Source organism: Salmo trutta, chromosome 6, assembly GCF_901001165.1.
Source record: "Salmo trutta chromosome 6, fSalTru1.1, whole genome shotgun sequence".
NCBI classification, from domain to species: Eukaryota; Metazoa; Chordata; class Actinopteri; order Salmoniformes; family Salmonidae; genus Salmo; species Salmo trutta.
The window spans coordinates 15011799-15031193 of record NC_042962.1 but is presented as its reverse complement, the minus strand read 5'-3'; the positions used below and the strand labels follow the sequence as shown (position 1 = coordinate 15031193).

At 42.1% G+C, this 19395-nt stretch overlaps 1 protein-coding gene across 1 annotated transcript in view; it reads left to right on the top strand.

Annotated features, from left to right (window-relative positions):
• LOC115195516 (carboxypeptidase A6-like) overlaps positions 1-19395 on the top strand; it is a 45838-nt gene that overhangs the window by 4795 nt on the left and 21648 nt on the right. The window contains exon 2 of the mRNA XM_029755421.1: positions 17560-17635. Within this exon, the coding sequence (XP_029611281.1) occupies positions 17560-17635 (76 nt within the window). The remainder of the gene's footprint in view (positions 1-17559; positions 17636-19395) is intronic.

Genomic DNA, 19395 nt, shown 5'->3' with positions numbered 1-19395 from the left:
TTCACTATTATTCTACAATGTAGAAAATAGTACAAATAAAGAAAAACCCTTGAATGAGTAGGCGTGTCCAAACCTTTGACTGGTACCATATGTCTGCAAAGTACAAAACATAAAATGCATGACATACACTGAGTATACAAAACATTAAGAACAGCTGCTCTTTCCATGACATAGACTGACCAGGTGAATCCAGGTGAAAGCTATGATCTCTAATTGATGTAACTTGTTAAATCCACTTCAATCAGTGTAGATGAAGGGGAGGAGACAGGTTAAAAAGGATTGGACCCTTATTTCAATTTTCGCCTAACACAACATACCCAAATCTAACTGCCTGTAGCTCAGGACCTGAAGCAAGGATATGCATATTCATGATACCATTTGAAAGGAAACACTTTGAAGTTTGTGTAAATGTGAAATTAATGTTGGAGAATATAACACATTAGATCTGGTAAAAGATAATACAAAGAAAACGTTGCTTCAACGTCATTTATCAATGTATTGTGATCGGGAATCTATGTGGAAAATACATTGGATTTGAAAAAAGTTGGCAACGTAACGTGTTCTTTTGAGGGTGAAATTTCAACCACAGGATAATGTCATCGTGGTAACCAATTTTCAACATAGGCAAACTTGTATAAAATATGTTGAATTTGTACATTTGAAACTGCACCTCCTACTGGAGAATTAATCTACTGGTATCAATTTGGTCGCCCATCCATGGTTTTACCAAGCCCAGCTTAGATATTATCACTGAGTACTACCAATGTGCTATCGTGAGAATGGTTATTGAGAGAGCTATTAATAACTAAATATTTTCACAGTTGCTATTGAAGTCACTCCAAAGGGCATGTTTAACAGAGCAAATTAAATGTAACGCCTGGCCTTCTAGGCAGAGTTGCAAAGAAAAAGCCATATCTCAGACTGGTCAATAAAAAGAAAAGATTAAGATTGGCAAAAGAACAGACCGAGGAACTCTGCCTAGAAGGCCAGCATCCAGGAGTCGCCTCTTCACTGTTGACGTTGAGACTGGTGTTTTGCGGGTACTATTTAATGAAGCTGCCAGTTGAGGACTTGTGAGGCATCTGTTTCTCAAACTACAAACTAATGTACTTGTCCTCTTGCTCAGTTGTGCACCGGGGCCTCCCACTCCTCTTTGTATTCTGGTTAGAGACAGTTTGCGCTGTTCTGTGAAGCGTACAAAGCGTTGTACGAGATCTTCAGTTTCTTGGCAATTTCTCACATGGAATAGCCTTCATTTCTCAGAACAAGAATAGACTGACTATTTTCAGAAGAAAGTTCTTTGTTTCTGGCCATTTTGAGCCTGTAATTGAACCCACAAATGCTGATGCTCCAGATACTCAACTAGTGTAAAGAAGGCCAGTTTTTTTGCTTCTTTAATCAGAAAAACAGTTTCACCTGTCCTAACATAATTGCAAAAGGGTTTTCTAATGATCAATTAGCCTTTTAAAGTGATTAACTTGGATTAGCTAACACAACGTGCCATTGGAACACAGGAGTGATAGTTGCTGATAATGGGCCTCTGTAAGCGTATGTAGATATTCCATAAAATAAAAATCTGCATTTTCCAACTACAATAGTAATTTACAACATTGACAATGTCTACACTGTATTTCTGATCAATTTGATGTTATTTTAATGGACAAACTTTAAACGCCAAACTTTTGAACGGTAGTGTATATATATTCATTCATATACATATATACACACATATACATAAACATACATACATACATATACATATCTTTAAAAAAATATATATTTTCCATGATTAGTTTCTAACCCTACCACCTCTCTAGTGAACAACAACGCTTAGGCCTCTACTTCCAGCTTATACGTACTATATACATTTTATGGACAATATTATTTTATTGTACAATAGTTATATTTTGTTTGTTTTTACTCCTGTCCTTCCTCTAACCTCAACCTCTCCCATCTATTTCTGATGTCCATCCAGTTTGATTTCTATTTTCCATATCTTTCAAACTGTGGTCTTTCACAGAAGTTCGTAACCCATATACGTTTTACGGATAAAGTATGTTTTACATTAGTTATCTTGTTATTATTTGTTGTTAGTCCCAACCTTCAGCTCCATTCAACCCCTCCCATCTACAGTTAAAGTCGGAAGTTTACATACACCTTAGCCAAATACATTTAAACTCAGTTTTTCACAATTCCTGACATTTGATCCTAGTAAAAATTCCCTGTTATAGGCCAGTCAGGATCACCACTTTATTTTAAGAATGTAAAATGTCAGAATAATAGTAGAGAGAATGATTTATTTCAGCTTTTATTTCTTTCATCACATTCCTAGTGGGTCAGAAGTTTACATACCCTCAATTAGTATTTGGTAGCATTGCCTTTAAATTGTTTAATTGACTTGGGTCAAACGTTTCAGGTAGCCTTCCACAAGCTTCAAATCAAATCAAATCAAATTGTATTTGCCACATACACATGGTTAGCAGATGTTAATGCGAGTGTAGCGAAATGCTTGTGCTTCTAGTTCTGACCATGCAGTAATATCTAACAAGTAATCTACCAATTCCACAACAACTACCTTGTACACACAAGTGTAAAGGAATGAATATGAATATGTACATAAAAATATATAAATGAGTGATGGCCGAACGGCATAGGCAAGATGCAGTAGATGGTATAGAGTACAGTATATACATATGAGATGAGTATTGTAGGGTATGAAAACATATAAAGCAGCATTGTTTAAGGTGGCTAGTGATACATTACATCAGGATGGCAAGATGCAGTAGATGGTATAGAGTACAGTATATACATATGAGATGAGTATTGTAGGGTCTGAAAACATATAAAGTGGCATTGTTTAAAGTGACTAGTGATACATTTAATTACATCATATGGCAAGATGCAGTAAATGGTTTAGTGTACAGTATATACATATGAGATGAGTAATGTAGGGTATGTAAACATTATATAAAGTGGCATTGTTTAAAGTGGCTAGTGATACATTTATTACATCAATTTTTCCATTATTAAAGTGGCTAGAGTTGAGTCAGTATGTTGGCAGCAGCCACTCAATGTTGGTGATGGCTGTTTAACAGTCTGATGGCCTTGAGATAGAAGCTGTTTTTCAGTCTCTCGGTCCCTGCTTTGATGCACCTGTACTGACCTCGCCTTCTGGATGATAGCTGGGTGAACAGGCAGTGGCTCGGGTGGTTGTTGTCCTTGATGATCTTTTTGGCCTTCCTGTGACATCGGGTGGTGTGGGTGTCCTAGAGGGCAGGTAGTTTGCACCTGGTGATGTGTTGTGCAGACCTCACTACCCTCTGGAGAGCCTTATGGTTATGGGCGGAGCAGCTGCCGTACCAGGCGGTGATACAGCCCGACAGGATGCTCTCGATTGTGCATCTGTAAAAGTTTGTGAGTGTTTTTGGTGACAAGCCGAATTTCTTCAGCCTCCGGAGGTTGAAGAGGCGCTGCTGCGCCTTCTTCACCATGCTGTCTGTGTGGGTGGACCATTTCAGTTTGTCTGTGATGTGTATGCCGAGGAACTTAAAACTGTCCACCCTCTCCACTACTGTCCCGTCAATGTAGATAGGGGGCTGCTCCCTCTGCTGTTTCCTGAAGTCCACGATCATCTCCTTTGTTTTGTTGACATTGAGTGTGAGGTTATTTTCCTGACACCACACTCCGAGGGCCCTCACCTCCTCCCTGTAGGCCGTCTCGTCGTTGTTGGTAATCAAGCCTACCACTTTAGTGTCGTCTGCCAACTTGATGACTGAGTTGGAGGCGTGCATGGCCATGCAGTCGTGGGTGAACAGGGAGTACAGGAGAGGGCTGAGAACGCACCCTTGTGGGGACCCAGTGTTGAGGATCAGCGGGGTGGAGATGTTGTTACCTACCCTCACCACTTGGGGGCGGCCCGTCAGGAAGTCCAGGACCCAGTTGCACAGGGCAGGGTCGAGACCCAGGGTCTCGAGCTTAATGACGAGTTTGGAGGGTGCTATGGTGTTAAATGCTGAGCTGTAATCGATGAACAGCATTCTTACATAGGTATTCCTCTTGTCCAGATGGGTTAGGTCAGTGTGCAGTGTGATGGCGATTGCGTCGTCAGTGGACCTATTGGGGCGATAAGCAAATTGGAGTGGGTCTAGGGTGTCAGGTAGGGTGGAGGTGATATGGTCCTTGACTAGTCTCTCAAAGCGCTTCATGATGACGGAGGTGAGTGCTACAGCGCGGTAGTCATTTAGCTCAGTTACCTTAGCTTTCTTGGGAACAGGAACAATGGTGGCCCTCTTGAAGCATGTGGGAACAGCAGACTGGGACAAGGATTGATTGAATATGTCCGTAAACACACCAGCCAGCTGGTCTGCGCATGCTCTGAGGACGCGGCCGGGGATGCCGTCTGGGCCTGCAGCCTTGCGAGGGTTAACACGTTTAAATGTTTTACTCACGTTGGCTGCAGTGAAGGAGAGCCCGCAGGTTTTGGTAGCGGGCCGTGTCAGTGGCACTGTATTGTCCTCAAAGCGAGCACAGAAGTTGTTTAGTCTGTCTGGGAGCAAGACATCGTGGTCTGCGACGAGGCTGGTTTTTCTTTTGTAGTCTGTGATTGACTACTTCCCACAATAAGTCTGGTGAATTTTGGCCCATTCCTCCTGACAGAGCTGGTGTAACTGAGTCTGGTTTGTAGGACTCTTTGCTCCCACACGCTTTTTCTTCCCACAAATTTTCTATAGGATTGAGGTCAGGGCTTTGTGATGGCCACTCCAATACCTTGACTTTGTTGTCCTTAAGCCATTTTGCCACAACTTTGGAAGTTACTTGGGGTCATTGTCCATTTGGAAGACCCATTTGCGACCAAGCTTTAACTTTCTGACTGATGTCTTGAGATGTTGCTTCAATATATCCACATCATTTTACTTCCTTATGATGCCATCTATTTTATGAAGTGCACCAGTCCCTCCTGCAGCAAAGCACCCCCACAACATGATGCTGCCACCCCCGTGCTTCACGGTTGGGATGGTGTTCTTTGGCTTGCAAGCCTCCCCCTTTTCCTCCAAACATAACGATGGTCATTATGGCCAAACAGTTCTATTTTTGTTTCATCAGACCAGAGGACATTTTTCCAAAAAGTATGATCTTCGTCCCCATGTGCAGTTGCAAACCGTAGTCTGGTTTTATGGTGGTTTCGGAGCAGTGGCGTCTTACTTGCTGAGCGGCCTTTCAGGTTATGTGGATATAGGACTCGTTTTACTGTGGATACAGATACTTTTGTACCTGTTTCCTCCAGCATCTTCACAAGATTCTTTGCTGTTCTGGGATTGATTTGCACTTTTTGCACCAAAGTATGTTAATCTCTAATCTCTTCCTGATCGGAATGACGGCTGCATGGTCCCATGGTGTTTATACTTGCGTACTGACCTAAAACAGGGATTTACTAGGATTAAATGGATTAAATGTCAGGAATTGTGAAAAACTGAGTTTAAATGTATTTGGCTAAAGTGTATGTAAACTTCAGACTTCAACTGTACATGACCTACAGCATAATCAATCAAGTTAATGTTTCAAATCAATTTTTTTATATGTTCAGAGGACCGTTATTAGCATGTTTAAACCACTCAACAAGGTCTGATTTCATTATTACTGAAACAGGATACAAGTGGGAAATATAAATATCCAGTCCAATTTTAAAAAATTGGTTGCCCCTTACACTTCAGTTTTGTGATGCAAAAATTCTAGCAAAATGTATAGCGCATAGAATTAAGATGGTATTGTCAGACATTATGAATTCTAATCAGACAGGTTTTTTACATAGCTGACACTGAAAAGGCTTTTGATAAAGTACAACGGAAGTTTATATATAAATGCCTGGAATATTTCAATTTTGGAGAATCTCTTATAAAATGGGTTAAAATCATGTATAGTAACCCTAGGTGTAAAATAGTAAATAATGGCTACTTCTCAGGAAGTTTAAACTGTCAAGAGGAGTAAAACAAGGTTGTCCACTATCAGCATATGTATTTATTATTGTCACGACTTCTACTGAAGTTGATGCCCCTCCTTGTTCGGGTGGTGTTCGGCGGTCGACGTCACAGGCCTTCTAGCCACCATTGATCAGTTTTTCATTTTCCATTGGTTTTGTCTGGTCTCTTTACACACCTGTTTCATATCCCAGTAATTATATGTTGTGTATTTAACCCTCTGATTCCCCTCATTTCTCTGTCGGTGATTGTTTGTTTGTTATGTACGTGTTGTGTCTATATCGGTGTGCGACGGGTTATTGTTTTACCCGGATTATTTTCTACGTTGGTTTTGGAAATAAATATTCCATTTTTTAAACCACTCTGTTTTCTCCTGCGCCTGACTTCCCTGCCACCTACATATACGGACTATGACAATTATGGCCATTGAAATGTTAGCTATTAAAATCATATCCAACAATAATATCAAGGGATTAGAAATCCAGGGCTTAAAAAATAAAGGTGTCATTGTGTTACGCTCGTCAATGGAAGGATTGGACCAAGGTGCAGTGTGGTAGGTGAACATTTTAATTTATTAAATGAACCCCGAAACAAAACAAATACAAACGAAAACGTAACGTTCAGTAGGGCATACAGCACAGTACCAAAAACAAGATCCCACAAACTAAGGTGGGAAAAAGGCTGCCTAAGTATGATCCCCAAACAGAGACAACGATAGACAGCTGCGTCTGATTGGGAACCATACCCGGCAAACAAAGAAATAGAAAAACTAGAATGCCCACCCAAATCCCACCCTGACCTAACCAAATAGAGAAATAAAAAGGCTCTCTAAGGTCAGGGCGTGACACATTGTACGCTGATGATTCAACATAGATCCCTCCATAGTCTCATGGAGGATCTAGATCATTTTTCTAACCTCTCTTGATTACAACCAAATTATGATAAGTGTACTATATTACGTATTGGATCACAAAAAAATACAACTTTTACATTACTGTGTAGTTTACCAATAAAATGGTCTGATGGTGATGTGGATATACTCAGTGTACATATACATAAATGATCTCACTCCAATACATTTTCATAGAAAGTTAGCAAAAATAGGTAAGATTTTGCTACCATGGAAAGGTAAATACCTGTCTATTTGTGGAAAAATCACCCTGATTAACTCTTTAGTCATATCCCAGTTGACCTATTTGCTTATGGTCTTGCCATAAAATTATTTGAGAAAAAAATATTACATTTTATTTGGAACAGCAAGCCAGACAAAAGTAAACGGGACTATTTATATTATGAATATGAATTCGGAAGGCAGAAATTATAAATTATTAAAGCATTAGACCTCTCACTAAAGGCTGGAGTCATACAAAAGTTATTGTCACGCCCTGATCTGTTTCACCTGTCCTTGTGATTGTCTCCACCCCCTCCAGGTGTCGCTGATTTTCCCTGGTGTATTTATCCCTGTGTTTCCTGTCTCTCTGTGCCAGTTCGTCTTGTATGTTCCAAGTCAACTAGTGTTTTTTTCCCGTACTCCTGCCTTTACTATTCTCCTTTTTCTAGTCCTCACGATTTTTACCCTTGCCTGTTTCTGGACTCTGTACCTGCCTGCCTGACCATTCTGCTTGCCTTGACCACGAGCCTTTCTGCCACTCTGTACCTCCTGGACTATGATGTGTTTTTGACCTTTTACCTGTCCATGACATTTCTCTTGCCTACTCCTTTTGGATTTATAAACATTGTAAGACTCCAACCATCTGCCTCCTGTGTCTGTATCTGGGTCTTGCCTTGTGTCATGATAGTTATACTTAAATCCACACTGGTTCTCTAGTAAATTAGTAAGAATGTCTCACCCTATGTTCAACAATGGCCTTTTTCCCTTTATTCAGATTACAACCTCTCACTTTCGGTTGTTTGAAAAGGAAATCATCTCCCAAATATTGCTACTTTTAAAACAAGGCATAGAAAGTTTGTTGCAATTTCAATTTAATCCACCAAAAAAGACAAAACAAATAATACAACAAATATTGTGGTTAAATTCAAACATACTAATTTGAATAAAAAAAATAAAAGTATAATCTTCATAAATTATATCATGAATAGGACTGGTGGAGTTGGCACACATGCAGCTAACAATAACATATGGAAATGTCTGCTCTACCTACAATTACAACTAATTGCAGCATTACCACAAAAATGGAAAAGTGTAAGGGGGAAAAAGTAAGGAAGTTGTCTGTCGGCATTAAAGACCATAATTGGTTAAAGAAAATTGTGCTAAATAAAGTATACAAGTTTAATTTAAGGACCAAAAAAATGACAGCCTTGCCATATAGATTGCAAAATAGTTGGGAAGAGATTTTTTACATACCGATTCCATGGCACATGGTTTATGAACTGATACAGTACGCAAAATGACGCCAGATTCAAAATTGTTGTACAAAATTCTTGCAACCAATAGAATGTTATTTATATGGGGGATACAACCTTCCAAGCTCTGCAGATTTTGCTGCGAAGAGACAATCATTAGATCATTTGTTTTGGTACTGTCTATAGTTTTTGGTCACAGGTCCAGGAATGGCTGAAGAATTGTAATATTTAACTGGAGCAAACCTTGCAGATAGCATTACTGGGTGATCTGAAAAGTCATTGTCAATTGATCAATAACATAATACTTTTAGCAAAAATATTCAATATGCAATCTGTAGAAACAATGAGAATAGAAAAGTTCAGAACTTTTGTGAAACAGCACAGTTGAAAAATATATGGAAAATACAAATCCAATACGGATGGTGGTAAGAGATACTTTTGTACCTGTGTATTTGTTACATGTAATATGCTTTGTGGACTTCACCGGACAGATAGTGCCCTGGTGTTGTTGAGTTTATTCTGCCACTGTGTCTTCTTATTGTCTCAGCCTTAGGCCTGTATATCACAGTGTCAAGGCATATGAACTAACCGGTTATAAAGCAAACAAAGCAGTTGATGACAACACATAGGTTGTAATATGTCATTTTTTTTCTTCCCCAGTAATTATACCCAGACAACGCTACTGGGCATGAACAGTGCTTGTACCCATAGAAATAGACCTGTCATGCGCGCGTGCGCGCACGGGAAGGGGGGTGGGGTGGTGCTGGCGCGGGATGTTCCCCAATGCTGGAAGGGGGCCTGAAGGAAAAGTTTATAAACCCCTGCTTTAGATCAAGTTTGATTTGATTTATTCCTATTTCTTAACTTAGGTTTTTGGTTGAGATGGAGACGTGAATCCAACATATTAATGATTTATTTGTAGACAAACTGGAATTAAAGCCAGACTAAGTCAATGGCACAAAATATACATCTCCTTGAAAGGTTGATATTTGCTTGCGTTGACAATCAAACATAATAAATATCAGCCTATTAACTTGTTGACAAGTTAACAAATTCTATGTTAGATTCATGTCTCCAACTAAACCAACAATAAAAGTTAAAGAATAGGATTAATTAAGCCAGTGGCTCAGATGAATCTATAGCATTAGATATGCTGTATGGGCTCCCGAGTGGCGCAGCGGTCTAAGGTACTGCATCTCAGTGGTGCAGCGGTCTAAGGTACTGCATCTCAGTGGTGCAGCGGTCTAAGGTACTGCATCTCAGTGGTGCAGCGGTCTAAGGTACTGCATCTCAGTGGTGCAGCGGTCTAAGGTACTGCATCTCAGTGGTGCAGCGGTCTAAGGTACTGCATCTCAGTGGTGCAGCGGTCTAAGGTACTGCATCTCAGTGGTGCAGCGGTCTAAGGTACTGCATCTCAGTGGCGCAGCGGTCTAAGGTACTGCATCTCAGTGGTGCAGCGGTCTAAGGTACTGCATCTCAGTGGTGCAGCGGTCTAAGGTACTGCATCTCAGTGGTGCAGCGGTCTAAGGTACTGCATCTCAGTGGTGCAGGTCTAAGGTACTATCTCAGTGGTGCAGCGGTCTAAGGTACTGCATCTCAGTGGTGCAGCGGTCTAAGGTACTGCATCTCAGTGGTGCAGCGGTCTAAGGTACTGCATCTCAGTGGGGCAGCGGTCTAAGGTACTGTATCTCAGTGGTGCAGCGGTCTAAGGTACTACATCTCAGTGGTGCAGCGGTCTAAGGTACTGCATCTCAGTGGTGCAGCGGTCTAAGGTACTGCATCTCAGTGGTGCAGCGGTCTAAGGTACTGCATCTCAGTGGTGCAGCGGTCTAAGGTACTACATCTCAGTGGTGCAGCGGTCTAAGGTACTGCATCTCAGTGGTGCAGCGGTCTAAGGTACTGCATCTCAGTGGTGCAGCGGTCTAAGGTACTGCATCTCAGTGGCGCAGCGGTCTAAGGTACTGCATCTCAGTGGTGCAGCGGTCTAAGGTACTGCATCTCAGTGGTGCAGCGGTCTAAGGTACTGCATCTCAGTGGTGCAGCGGTCTAAGGTACTACATCTCAGTGGGGCAGCGGTCTAAGGTACTGCATCTCAGTGGCGCAGCGGTCTAAGGTACTGCATCTCAGTGGTGCAGCGGTCTAAGGTACTGCATCTCAGTGGTGCAGCGGTCTAAGGTACTGCATCTCAGTGGTGCAGCGGTCTAAGGTACTGCATCTCAGTGGTGCAGCGGTCTAAGGTACTACATCTCAGTGGGGCAGCGGTCTAAGGTACTGCATCTCAGTGGTGCAGCGGTCTAAGGTACTGCATCTCAGTGGTGCAGCGGTCTAAGGTACTACATCTCAGTGGTGCAGCGGTCTAAGGTACTACATCTCAGTGGTGCAGCGGTCTAAGGTACTGCATCTCAGTGGTGCAGCGGTCTAAGGTACTGCATCTCAGTGGTGCAGCGGTCTAAGGTACTGCATCTCAGTGGTGCAGCGGTCTAAGGTACTACATCTCAGTGGTGCAGCGGTCTAAGGTACTACATCTCAGTGGCGCAGCGGTCTAAGGTACTGCATCTCAGTGGTGCAGTGGTCTAAGGTACTGCATCTCAGTGGTGCAGCGGTCTAAGGTACTGCATCTCAGTGGTGCAAATAAAAAAATATATCTGACATTGGCCAGTGGGCTTGGATTCACCGTGCCAAAAGATTTTTCTCCAGGTACATATTTACTGAGATTTCGATGACAACCTACATTATAGACAAATGCTCAAGACAGGCTTTATGCAAACTACTGCCTGCTAAACATTGTTTCTTTCATTTCTTCCATTTGATTGCATTGTGAAAGGTGTCTTCAATGATCACACCGTTGATCACACATGGAATAGAAATTATGGAAATGTTATATTCAGTCAATTTTAATGGGTAGTGCAAGTGTAGTACCTAATGTGAAAAAACTGTAATGTACTGTAATTTACAGTACTGTAGCATACTGCATTCAAATGGACATTTTTTAACATGTATCTTAACTTTTTTTTGCTATTGGACTAACTGGTTGCTAAAATAACTACATTGAGAAGGTATCATTATGTTGTGTTTTGGTGGTTGCACCAATTTACTCATTATACTTCACAGTGAACTTATATTTTTGATCAATGGTTGTGTGGTGAAAGATGTCAACAAACAAAATGAATGCACAATGAAATGTTTTGAATGTAATGCTGAGTTAAACAAACTATGCACAAGGATTACTTTTAACAATTTCCACTGAAAATTTTACAAAAACACAGTTAAGTTCTCGTGCAACAGGATGTTCAAATTAAGATCCTACATCTGTATGCAAAGCTTTGCAGCACAGTGTGAATCTGGCGGCTGAGTTGATTTGCTGTATGGAGAAATATGAAAGCCAGACCATTGAAACCAGATAGCTTAGGTGGTAAAGATGGTTTTAGTTAACCAAACACAAGTGGAGTGGTTTTTCCTTCTTATGTTGTCTTTATGATGGTACCGTTAGTGTAAATGTATTTTCAGTGTGCCTAGGGATTGCCTTTATAGCCTATGAATACAGGAGATTCAGAAGCAGTGTTAAACAGGTGCGAACGAGGAATGACTACTAGCCCCCATGGAACATCCCAGTCAAATGAAGTGTATTTCATTCATCTGTTTCCCATGTTTACACCTGAAAGGAATTACCAGGGCTTCACACAGTCATTTCATTGATGTTGTTTGCAACTGTGTCTAATAATGTGGTATGGATTTTTAAAATTCTTTTCACCAATATGTTTCATAGTCAAGGTCAGGGCTCAAAATTGTGATGCATGCTCTCCGACCTGAAATTTGGATTTAGCATCAGTTCGCCTAGAGAAATATTCACCCAGATAATACATTGTATGGCAAAAAATATTTTGAGAGCAAACAAAGATGTATAATTGATTTATGTCCAGTGCTTTATCTCGAGAACCCAAGGCTTTAACACCAAGGCATTCAAAAATACATTCTGCTTTATCCCAAGGGTTCTCAGCTTTAAGCACCGTGTACCGGTGGGACCATGTGAACTACAATCCCGATGCTCTGTTTTAACGTTTAGAAACGTCAATAATCATCACTTGCGATACGGTTTCCGAAACATATGGAACTTATCTTTCATATCAGCGAGAAAGAATTTTTCGAATAAAAAATATGCACTTACTGTAGCAGGTTTGCACAGATCCTTCCAGCCGATGAACTACACTTCTGCGACACTTCCTCCCCAGTTACGCTTACACATAGGTGTTTGGAGCACGCATTTCTCGCTATGAAAGATACGCTCCTATTGTTTCTAAAACCATACCGCAAGCGATGCGTGTTAACATTCAGACCAAAACTCCCCCGGCCAGAAGATACCTTCATGAATAGATGCTAAATGTAGTTAGCATCTCTGAATGGATTAGTCCAGTGCACTCCGGCTGTTGTTATACACTGCTCAAAAAAATAAAGGGAACACTTAAACAACACAATGTAACTCCAAGTCAATCACACTTCTGTGAAATCAAACTGTCCACTTAGGAAGCAACACTGATTGACAATAAATTTCACATGCTGTTGTGCAAATGGAATAGACAACAGGTGGAAATTATAGGCAATTAGCAAGATACCCCCAATAAAGGACTGGTTCTGCAGGTGGGGACCACAGACCACTTCTCAGTTCCTATGCTTCCTGGCTGATGTTTTGGTCACTTTGGAATGCTGGCGGTGCTTTCACTCTAGTGGTAGCATGAGACGGAGTCTACAACCCACACAAGTGGCTCAGGTAGTGCAGCTCATCCAGGATGGCACATCAATGCGAGCTGTGGCAAGAAGGTTTGCTGTGTCTGTCAGCGTAGTGTCCAGAGCATGGAGGCGCTACCAGGAGACAGGCCAGTACATCAGGAGACGTGGAGGAGGCCGTAGGAGGGCAACAACCCAGCAGCAGGACCGCTACCTCCGCCTTTGTGCAAGGAGGAGCAGGAGAAGCACTGCCAGAGCCCTGCAAAATGACCTCCAGCAGGCCACAAATGTGCATGTGTCTGCTCAAACGGTCAGAAACAGACTCCATGAGGGTGGTATGAGGGCCCGACGTCCACAGGTGGGGGTTGTGCTTACAGCCCAACACCGTGCAGGACGTTTGGCATTTGCCAGAGAACACCAAGATTGGTAAATTCGCCACTGGCGCCCTGTGCTCTTCACAGATGAAAGCAGGTTCACACTGAGCACGTGACAGATGTGACAGAGTCTGGAGACGCCGTGGAGAACGTTCTGCTGCCTGCAACATCCTCCAGCATGACTGGTTTGGCGGTGGGTCAGTCATGGTGTGGGGTGGCATTTTTTGGGGGGGCCGCACAGCCCTCCATGTGCTCGCCAGAGGTAGCCTGACTGCCATTAGGTACCGAGATGAGATCCTCAGACCCCTTGTGAGACCATATGCTGGTGCGGTCGGCCCTGGGTTCCTCCTAATGCAAGACAATGCTAGACCTCATGTGGCTGGAGTGTGTCAGCAGTTCCTGCAAGAGGAAGGCATTGATGCTATGGACTGGCCCGCCCGTTCCCCAGACCTGAATCCAATTGAGCACATCTGGGACATCATGTCTCGCTCCATCCACCAACGCCACGTTGCACCACAGACTGTCCAGGAGTTAGCGGATGCTTTAGTCCAGGTCTGGGAGGAGATCCCTCAGGAGACCATCCGCCACCTCATCAGGAGCATGCCCAGGCGTTGTAGGGAGGTCATACAGGCACGTGGAGGCCACACACACTACTGAGCCTCATTTTGACTTGTTTTAAGGACATTACATCAAAGTTGGATCAGCCTGTAGTGTGGTTGTCTACTTTCATTTTGAGTGTGACCCAAAATCCAGACCTCCATGGGTTGATAAATTGGATTTCCATTGATTATTTTTGTGTGATTTTGTTGTCAGCCCATTCAACTATGTAAAGAAAAAAGTATTTAATAAGATTATTTAATTCATTCAGATCTAGGATGTGTTATTTTAGTGTTCCCTTTATTTTTTTGAGCAGTATATATTTGAATGGGGCACATTGCAAGAAAAGCCGATACATTGTATAATTTCACCTCACCTGTGAGAGTGAAGAGAAATTTCAGCAACTCTTGGAGGACAGTGGAAGTTGATCAAAGTGCTTCTTAATTGTTAAAAGAAAACAAAAAAAACATGTTTCTGCCTTCAGGTGTTAACGACGTGAACATTTAAGGAGGCTTTTATATATTTCAAAATGGTCTCCTATGTGTTCAGGGACAAATCACAATGGGAATACAAGACGAAATCTGACCAATAGGAGGCCACTTTGAAATATCAAATTCCCCTTCCACATAGTACTTTGTAAATGCCTCTCTTCACTGAAGTGTTCACTTTCCTTTGCACCTGACCTCACCTGTGAGAACCATGAGCACGGGCAAGTCTGATTAGGCTTCGCTGTAGCCTACCGCAGCCTGTGAGTAGGGCCTATTATAGAGCACATCTCCCTGACCGTTATGGTTACACTTTACATTTCAGAAAACCGCTTGTCTCTAGCCCAAACCGCTTGTCTCTAGCCCAAACCGCGTGCCCAAACCGATTGTCTCTAGCCCAAACCGCTTGTCTCTAGCCCAAACCGCAGCCCAAACCGCTTGTCTCTAGCCCAAATGAGACCCGGGTGGAGCTGAGATCCGTTACCTTTCGTTAGCCTATTTGATCTATCTAATGAAAGATTGTTGTCCACATTTAATTTCCCACAGCCAACAACACAAGTAGGCTAAGCAACAGAAAAATCAGACAACCCCATAGTAGAATAGTTTACCAATTGTTCAGCCTGTCGCATTCTATGCAAGAAAATAATATTCCTCTCAAGGAGCATTCAAATTGCCAGGGAGAGAAATATGCATGCCCAGTACAGGAGGCTGCAGAGGGGAGGACGGCACACAATAATGTCTGTAACGGAGCGAATGGAATGGCATCAAACACATAAAAACAATGTGTGTGATGTATTTGATACCATTCCACCTATTCCGCTCCAGCCATTACCATGAGCCCGTCCTCCCCAATTAAGGTGCCACCAACCTCCTGTGATGCCCAGTCATTGTAGCCATTCAACATTCTTAATGCAGTCACGGGAAACACACCTTTGAAAGCAGTTTTGATGGCCACTGTTGATGAGGATCACTGAGCTTTCTAGCTTTCTACTAAGCTACACTTGTTTCTCAAATCCAACAAATGTGTAAAATGCACCATTTTAGTTCTAGCAGCGGCGTTGGTTTATGCACGTTAGCGGGCTCCAATGGCGTTGAAATGTAACCTGAGTCATGTGTAACAGGTAGGCTTATATTATATTCACAGTAGCCTACATGATCCTTGGTTAGCTGAGTGCCAGTGGAATGTTTTTTTGGGGGGACATTCGAGTCATCATTATGCTGCTATACTGTAACTAGCAACAAGATAGCCTAATGTTTAGACGTTAGAGTTTGTGATCTTGCTAATGATTAGCCCAGTGAGGTAAATGCAGATGGGCTACCCTCTGCCTATTTATTCCTAGCAACTATGCTGCATCAGTTGGGCCACATCAGGTGATACTGAGTATTGCTAAATAGCACACTTGCCTGATATTATGGACCAATATGTTATTGGGCTCGTTTCTGGAGGGGGAAATTATATTTTAGATGTCAGCATCATTTTATTTTCAGTAGGATATCCTTTTGGAAAGTTACCAGAGATAACATTCTCTATATTATGTTTTAATATAGGTTCATGTTATTTAAGACTCCTGATTCTCATCTGTCTCAATTTAATGATGTGTTGTAATAACAAACCTGTGTCCCATCCCATCACCTGTGTGTAACACAAAACGCTGTAGCACTGCACTGTCTGTCAGCCAAATTCCTCGGCTTCCGACCGCAAGGCACTACAGAGGGTAGTGCGTACGGCCCAGTACATCACTGGGGCCAAGCTTCCTGCCATCCAGGACCTCTACACCAGGCGGTGTCAGAGAAAGGCCCTACAAATTGTCAAAGACTCCAACCACCCTAGTCATAGAGCTCCAAGTCTAGGTTCGAAAGGCTTCTTAACAGCTTCTACCCCCAAGCCATAAGACTCCTGAACAGCGTATCAAAGGGCTACCCAGACTATTTTCATTGCCCCCCCATGCTGCTGCTACTCTCTGTTTATTATCTATGCATAGTCACTTTAACTCTACCTATATGTACATATTACCTCAATTACCTCGACTAACCGGTGCCCCCGCACATTGTCTTTGTACCGGTACCCCCTGTATATAGCCTCGCTATTGTTATTTTACTGCTGCTGTTCAATTATTTGTTACTTTTATTTTCTATTTTTTACTTATTTATTATTTTTCTAATAACTGCATTGTTGGTTAAGGGCTTGTAAGTACGCATTTCACTGTAAGTTCTACACCTGTTGTATTCGGAGCATGTGACAAATGCATTTTGATTTGATTTGATTGTTCACCACTGGTTTGACCCTGTCATCCATCCCTTCCGTCACACTAAAACAGGACCCAGCCCTTTCCTTAACCTTGCTGAATCATCTCTCACAATTAAGTGTCATTCTCCAGTCATGTACAAAAGGGAGACTGCATTAACTCTGTCTACTGTATGGCTGAGAAATGTCATAGAGTGAGGTGCTTTTAGTCATTTTAAATCTTGCTCAACTTAATCCTGACTGTGGTTAGTATCGGGGACAGATTATGTCTACTTCCAGACATAGTTTAAATAGATAGGTAGATCCTACAAGGTAGTTAGATAAGGTATAGGATCTTCATTTGAGCCATCTCCTACAGCAGGAAAATAATCCTGCAGTAACAGGAAATGTGAATTATTATGTGGTTTATAATTAATTGTCATTTTTTTGTAGCGGTGGATACATTTTTCGTAAGGGGATTGTTAGGTGACCTGAACATAATTACAAATAATTTGTAGAGTGCAAATTGACCGCAAGAAGCCCAAACAGATATATTGTTTGGCTAAGACATAATCAATTAAAATCTTGCTTACATTTGTATTATGCGTGGAAATAGTTTGGAATAGATTTCCAAAATGTAAATACATTGGAGTTGATTTGCAGGTGTTTTTACAGTCTTTTATAAAAAATAAGAAATAAGAAAACTCTGTTGTAGTTATACAGTATACTAGTAATAATGTACAATGGCCAGTCCTCCCTTCAGCAAATAGAAAAGAAATGCATACATGTTACTTAACTCCTTCCCTCTGCTTCTTCAGTGATCAAGTCTTCAGGATAACTCCCAGCAACGAGGGGGAGGTTCAGGAGCTCAAGAAACTCCTGGGAAACATCAAGGTAATGATGTCCTGTCTTTAATAGTCTCACCCTCTCTCTTTCTTCACACAAAAACACACGTACACACACACACGAGTGCACGCGTGCACACACACACACACACATACACACACACACACAGAGAGAGAGAGAGTAATTAACCCACTCATCATCTCTGATGATTATGACACAGTGTTGATGATCATATTTCCCGGAGTCAACGTGTCAACTTGAGTTACGAGCCGAGGGAGATTACTCTGTCAGAACAACAGTGTTATGCAGATTGAGCGGTTTCTCTCTCTCTATCTCTCTTGAGAGAACCTCTTTACTGAGACAGGGAGACTGGGAGAGGGAGCCGTCCACCGTCAGACCATGTCTGTTTCTATGAGAGAAGAAGAGGCCCCTGTTCTACTTCAGTGAGCTCTGCAGTCTGAGAGTGAGGGAGAGATGAAGTATCTTTATATTTACATAATGGGGAGGGATGTTTAGATTGAGTCTCCATCAATACTGTAGCTTCACCAGGAAGGGACAATAGGCCATGATAAAACGTTCACTGTTTACCATCAATAGAGAACCACGGTGATCATACTGTAGTCAGTGTACTAGACATTCTTCTTCTGACACATTTTATAGAGAGGCAGATGTTGCAGTTCATGCAAGTAAGAAAGATATCTGGTTCATGGACTGTTGCCGTTGGAAAAACCTGCAGGCTCCTCGGACAAGGCGAGAAGGAGTTTCCTGTGGCCTGTGACATTCCCAATCCCATTTGGGAACAATTACACAGCAATGCCAGGAAAAACGACAACCTTCCTGCACTTTCCTTCCCTTGAGATAAACTCCCAGCAGAAGGACTGATGTTATTAGTGGAGTATGAAAATGAGGTGGAACCTGCCTGGGTGGTGGTTAATATATGAAAACTGTGTTGAATTGATAAATTCACATTAGATACAGCCATTCCACTTTTTGTGTAGCATGTTTTGAGCAGTGGTGGGATATGTTGAACAGTGTTTGCCAATGTTGGGCTGTCTTTAGTTGTTTTGGCCTGTATTGGGTAGTATATCACTGATATGGCTATTTGCTAGTGTCTGAAGTACTGTATGTCTGACTGTTTGGGTTCTGTTGGGAGGTGTTTGGGCTGTTATAGTTATCCTTGGCCAAGTCTATTAGGGTTCAGGGTTGGGCTGAACTGTTCTGACAACCAGAAAGACTAACTCAGAGAGGAAATGAGGGACAGAGAGGGGAAAAAGTAAATAGACCCAAAAAGTAGTGATTTATTGTACTGATGGCTAAATAACCGGACATCATTTGGTGGTTCCCACATGTTGGTCTTGGTCTGGCCTGAGTCTTTGTCTAAGGAGGGCCAGTGGATAAGGAGAGCCTGGAGATGGTAGCTACTGTTTAGACAGCTGCTGCTGAGATGTGTTTTCATTAGTTTAGCCGTGCTCCGCCGTGACGACCTCATGCCAAAGTCACACTTTTAACCTTCAGGTAGAGACTGGGGTCAAATAGAGAGAGGAGTGTCACATACATTCAATTGTTGATTCACATCTACGGGTGCCAGTCCACAGAGAGACAGAAGGTTTGGACTCCAAATATGTTTGTGCCATCATTCAGATACTAGTGGAAAGATGTTTCCTTTAGTGCTTTGCCCTTTGAATTGTTGATACTGAGACCACAGAGTGCTATGTGTAACGGCCGTCGAAGGGAGTAGACCAAGGCGCAGCGTGTTGAGTGCTCATCATGTATTTATTGTACTGAGAACACATAAACAAAGAAACAAA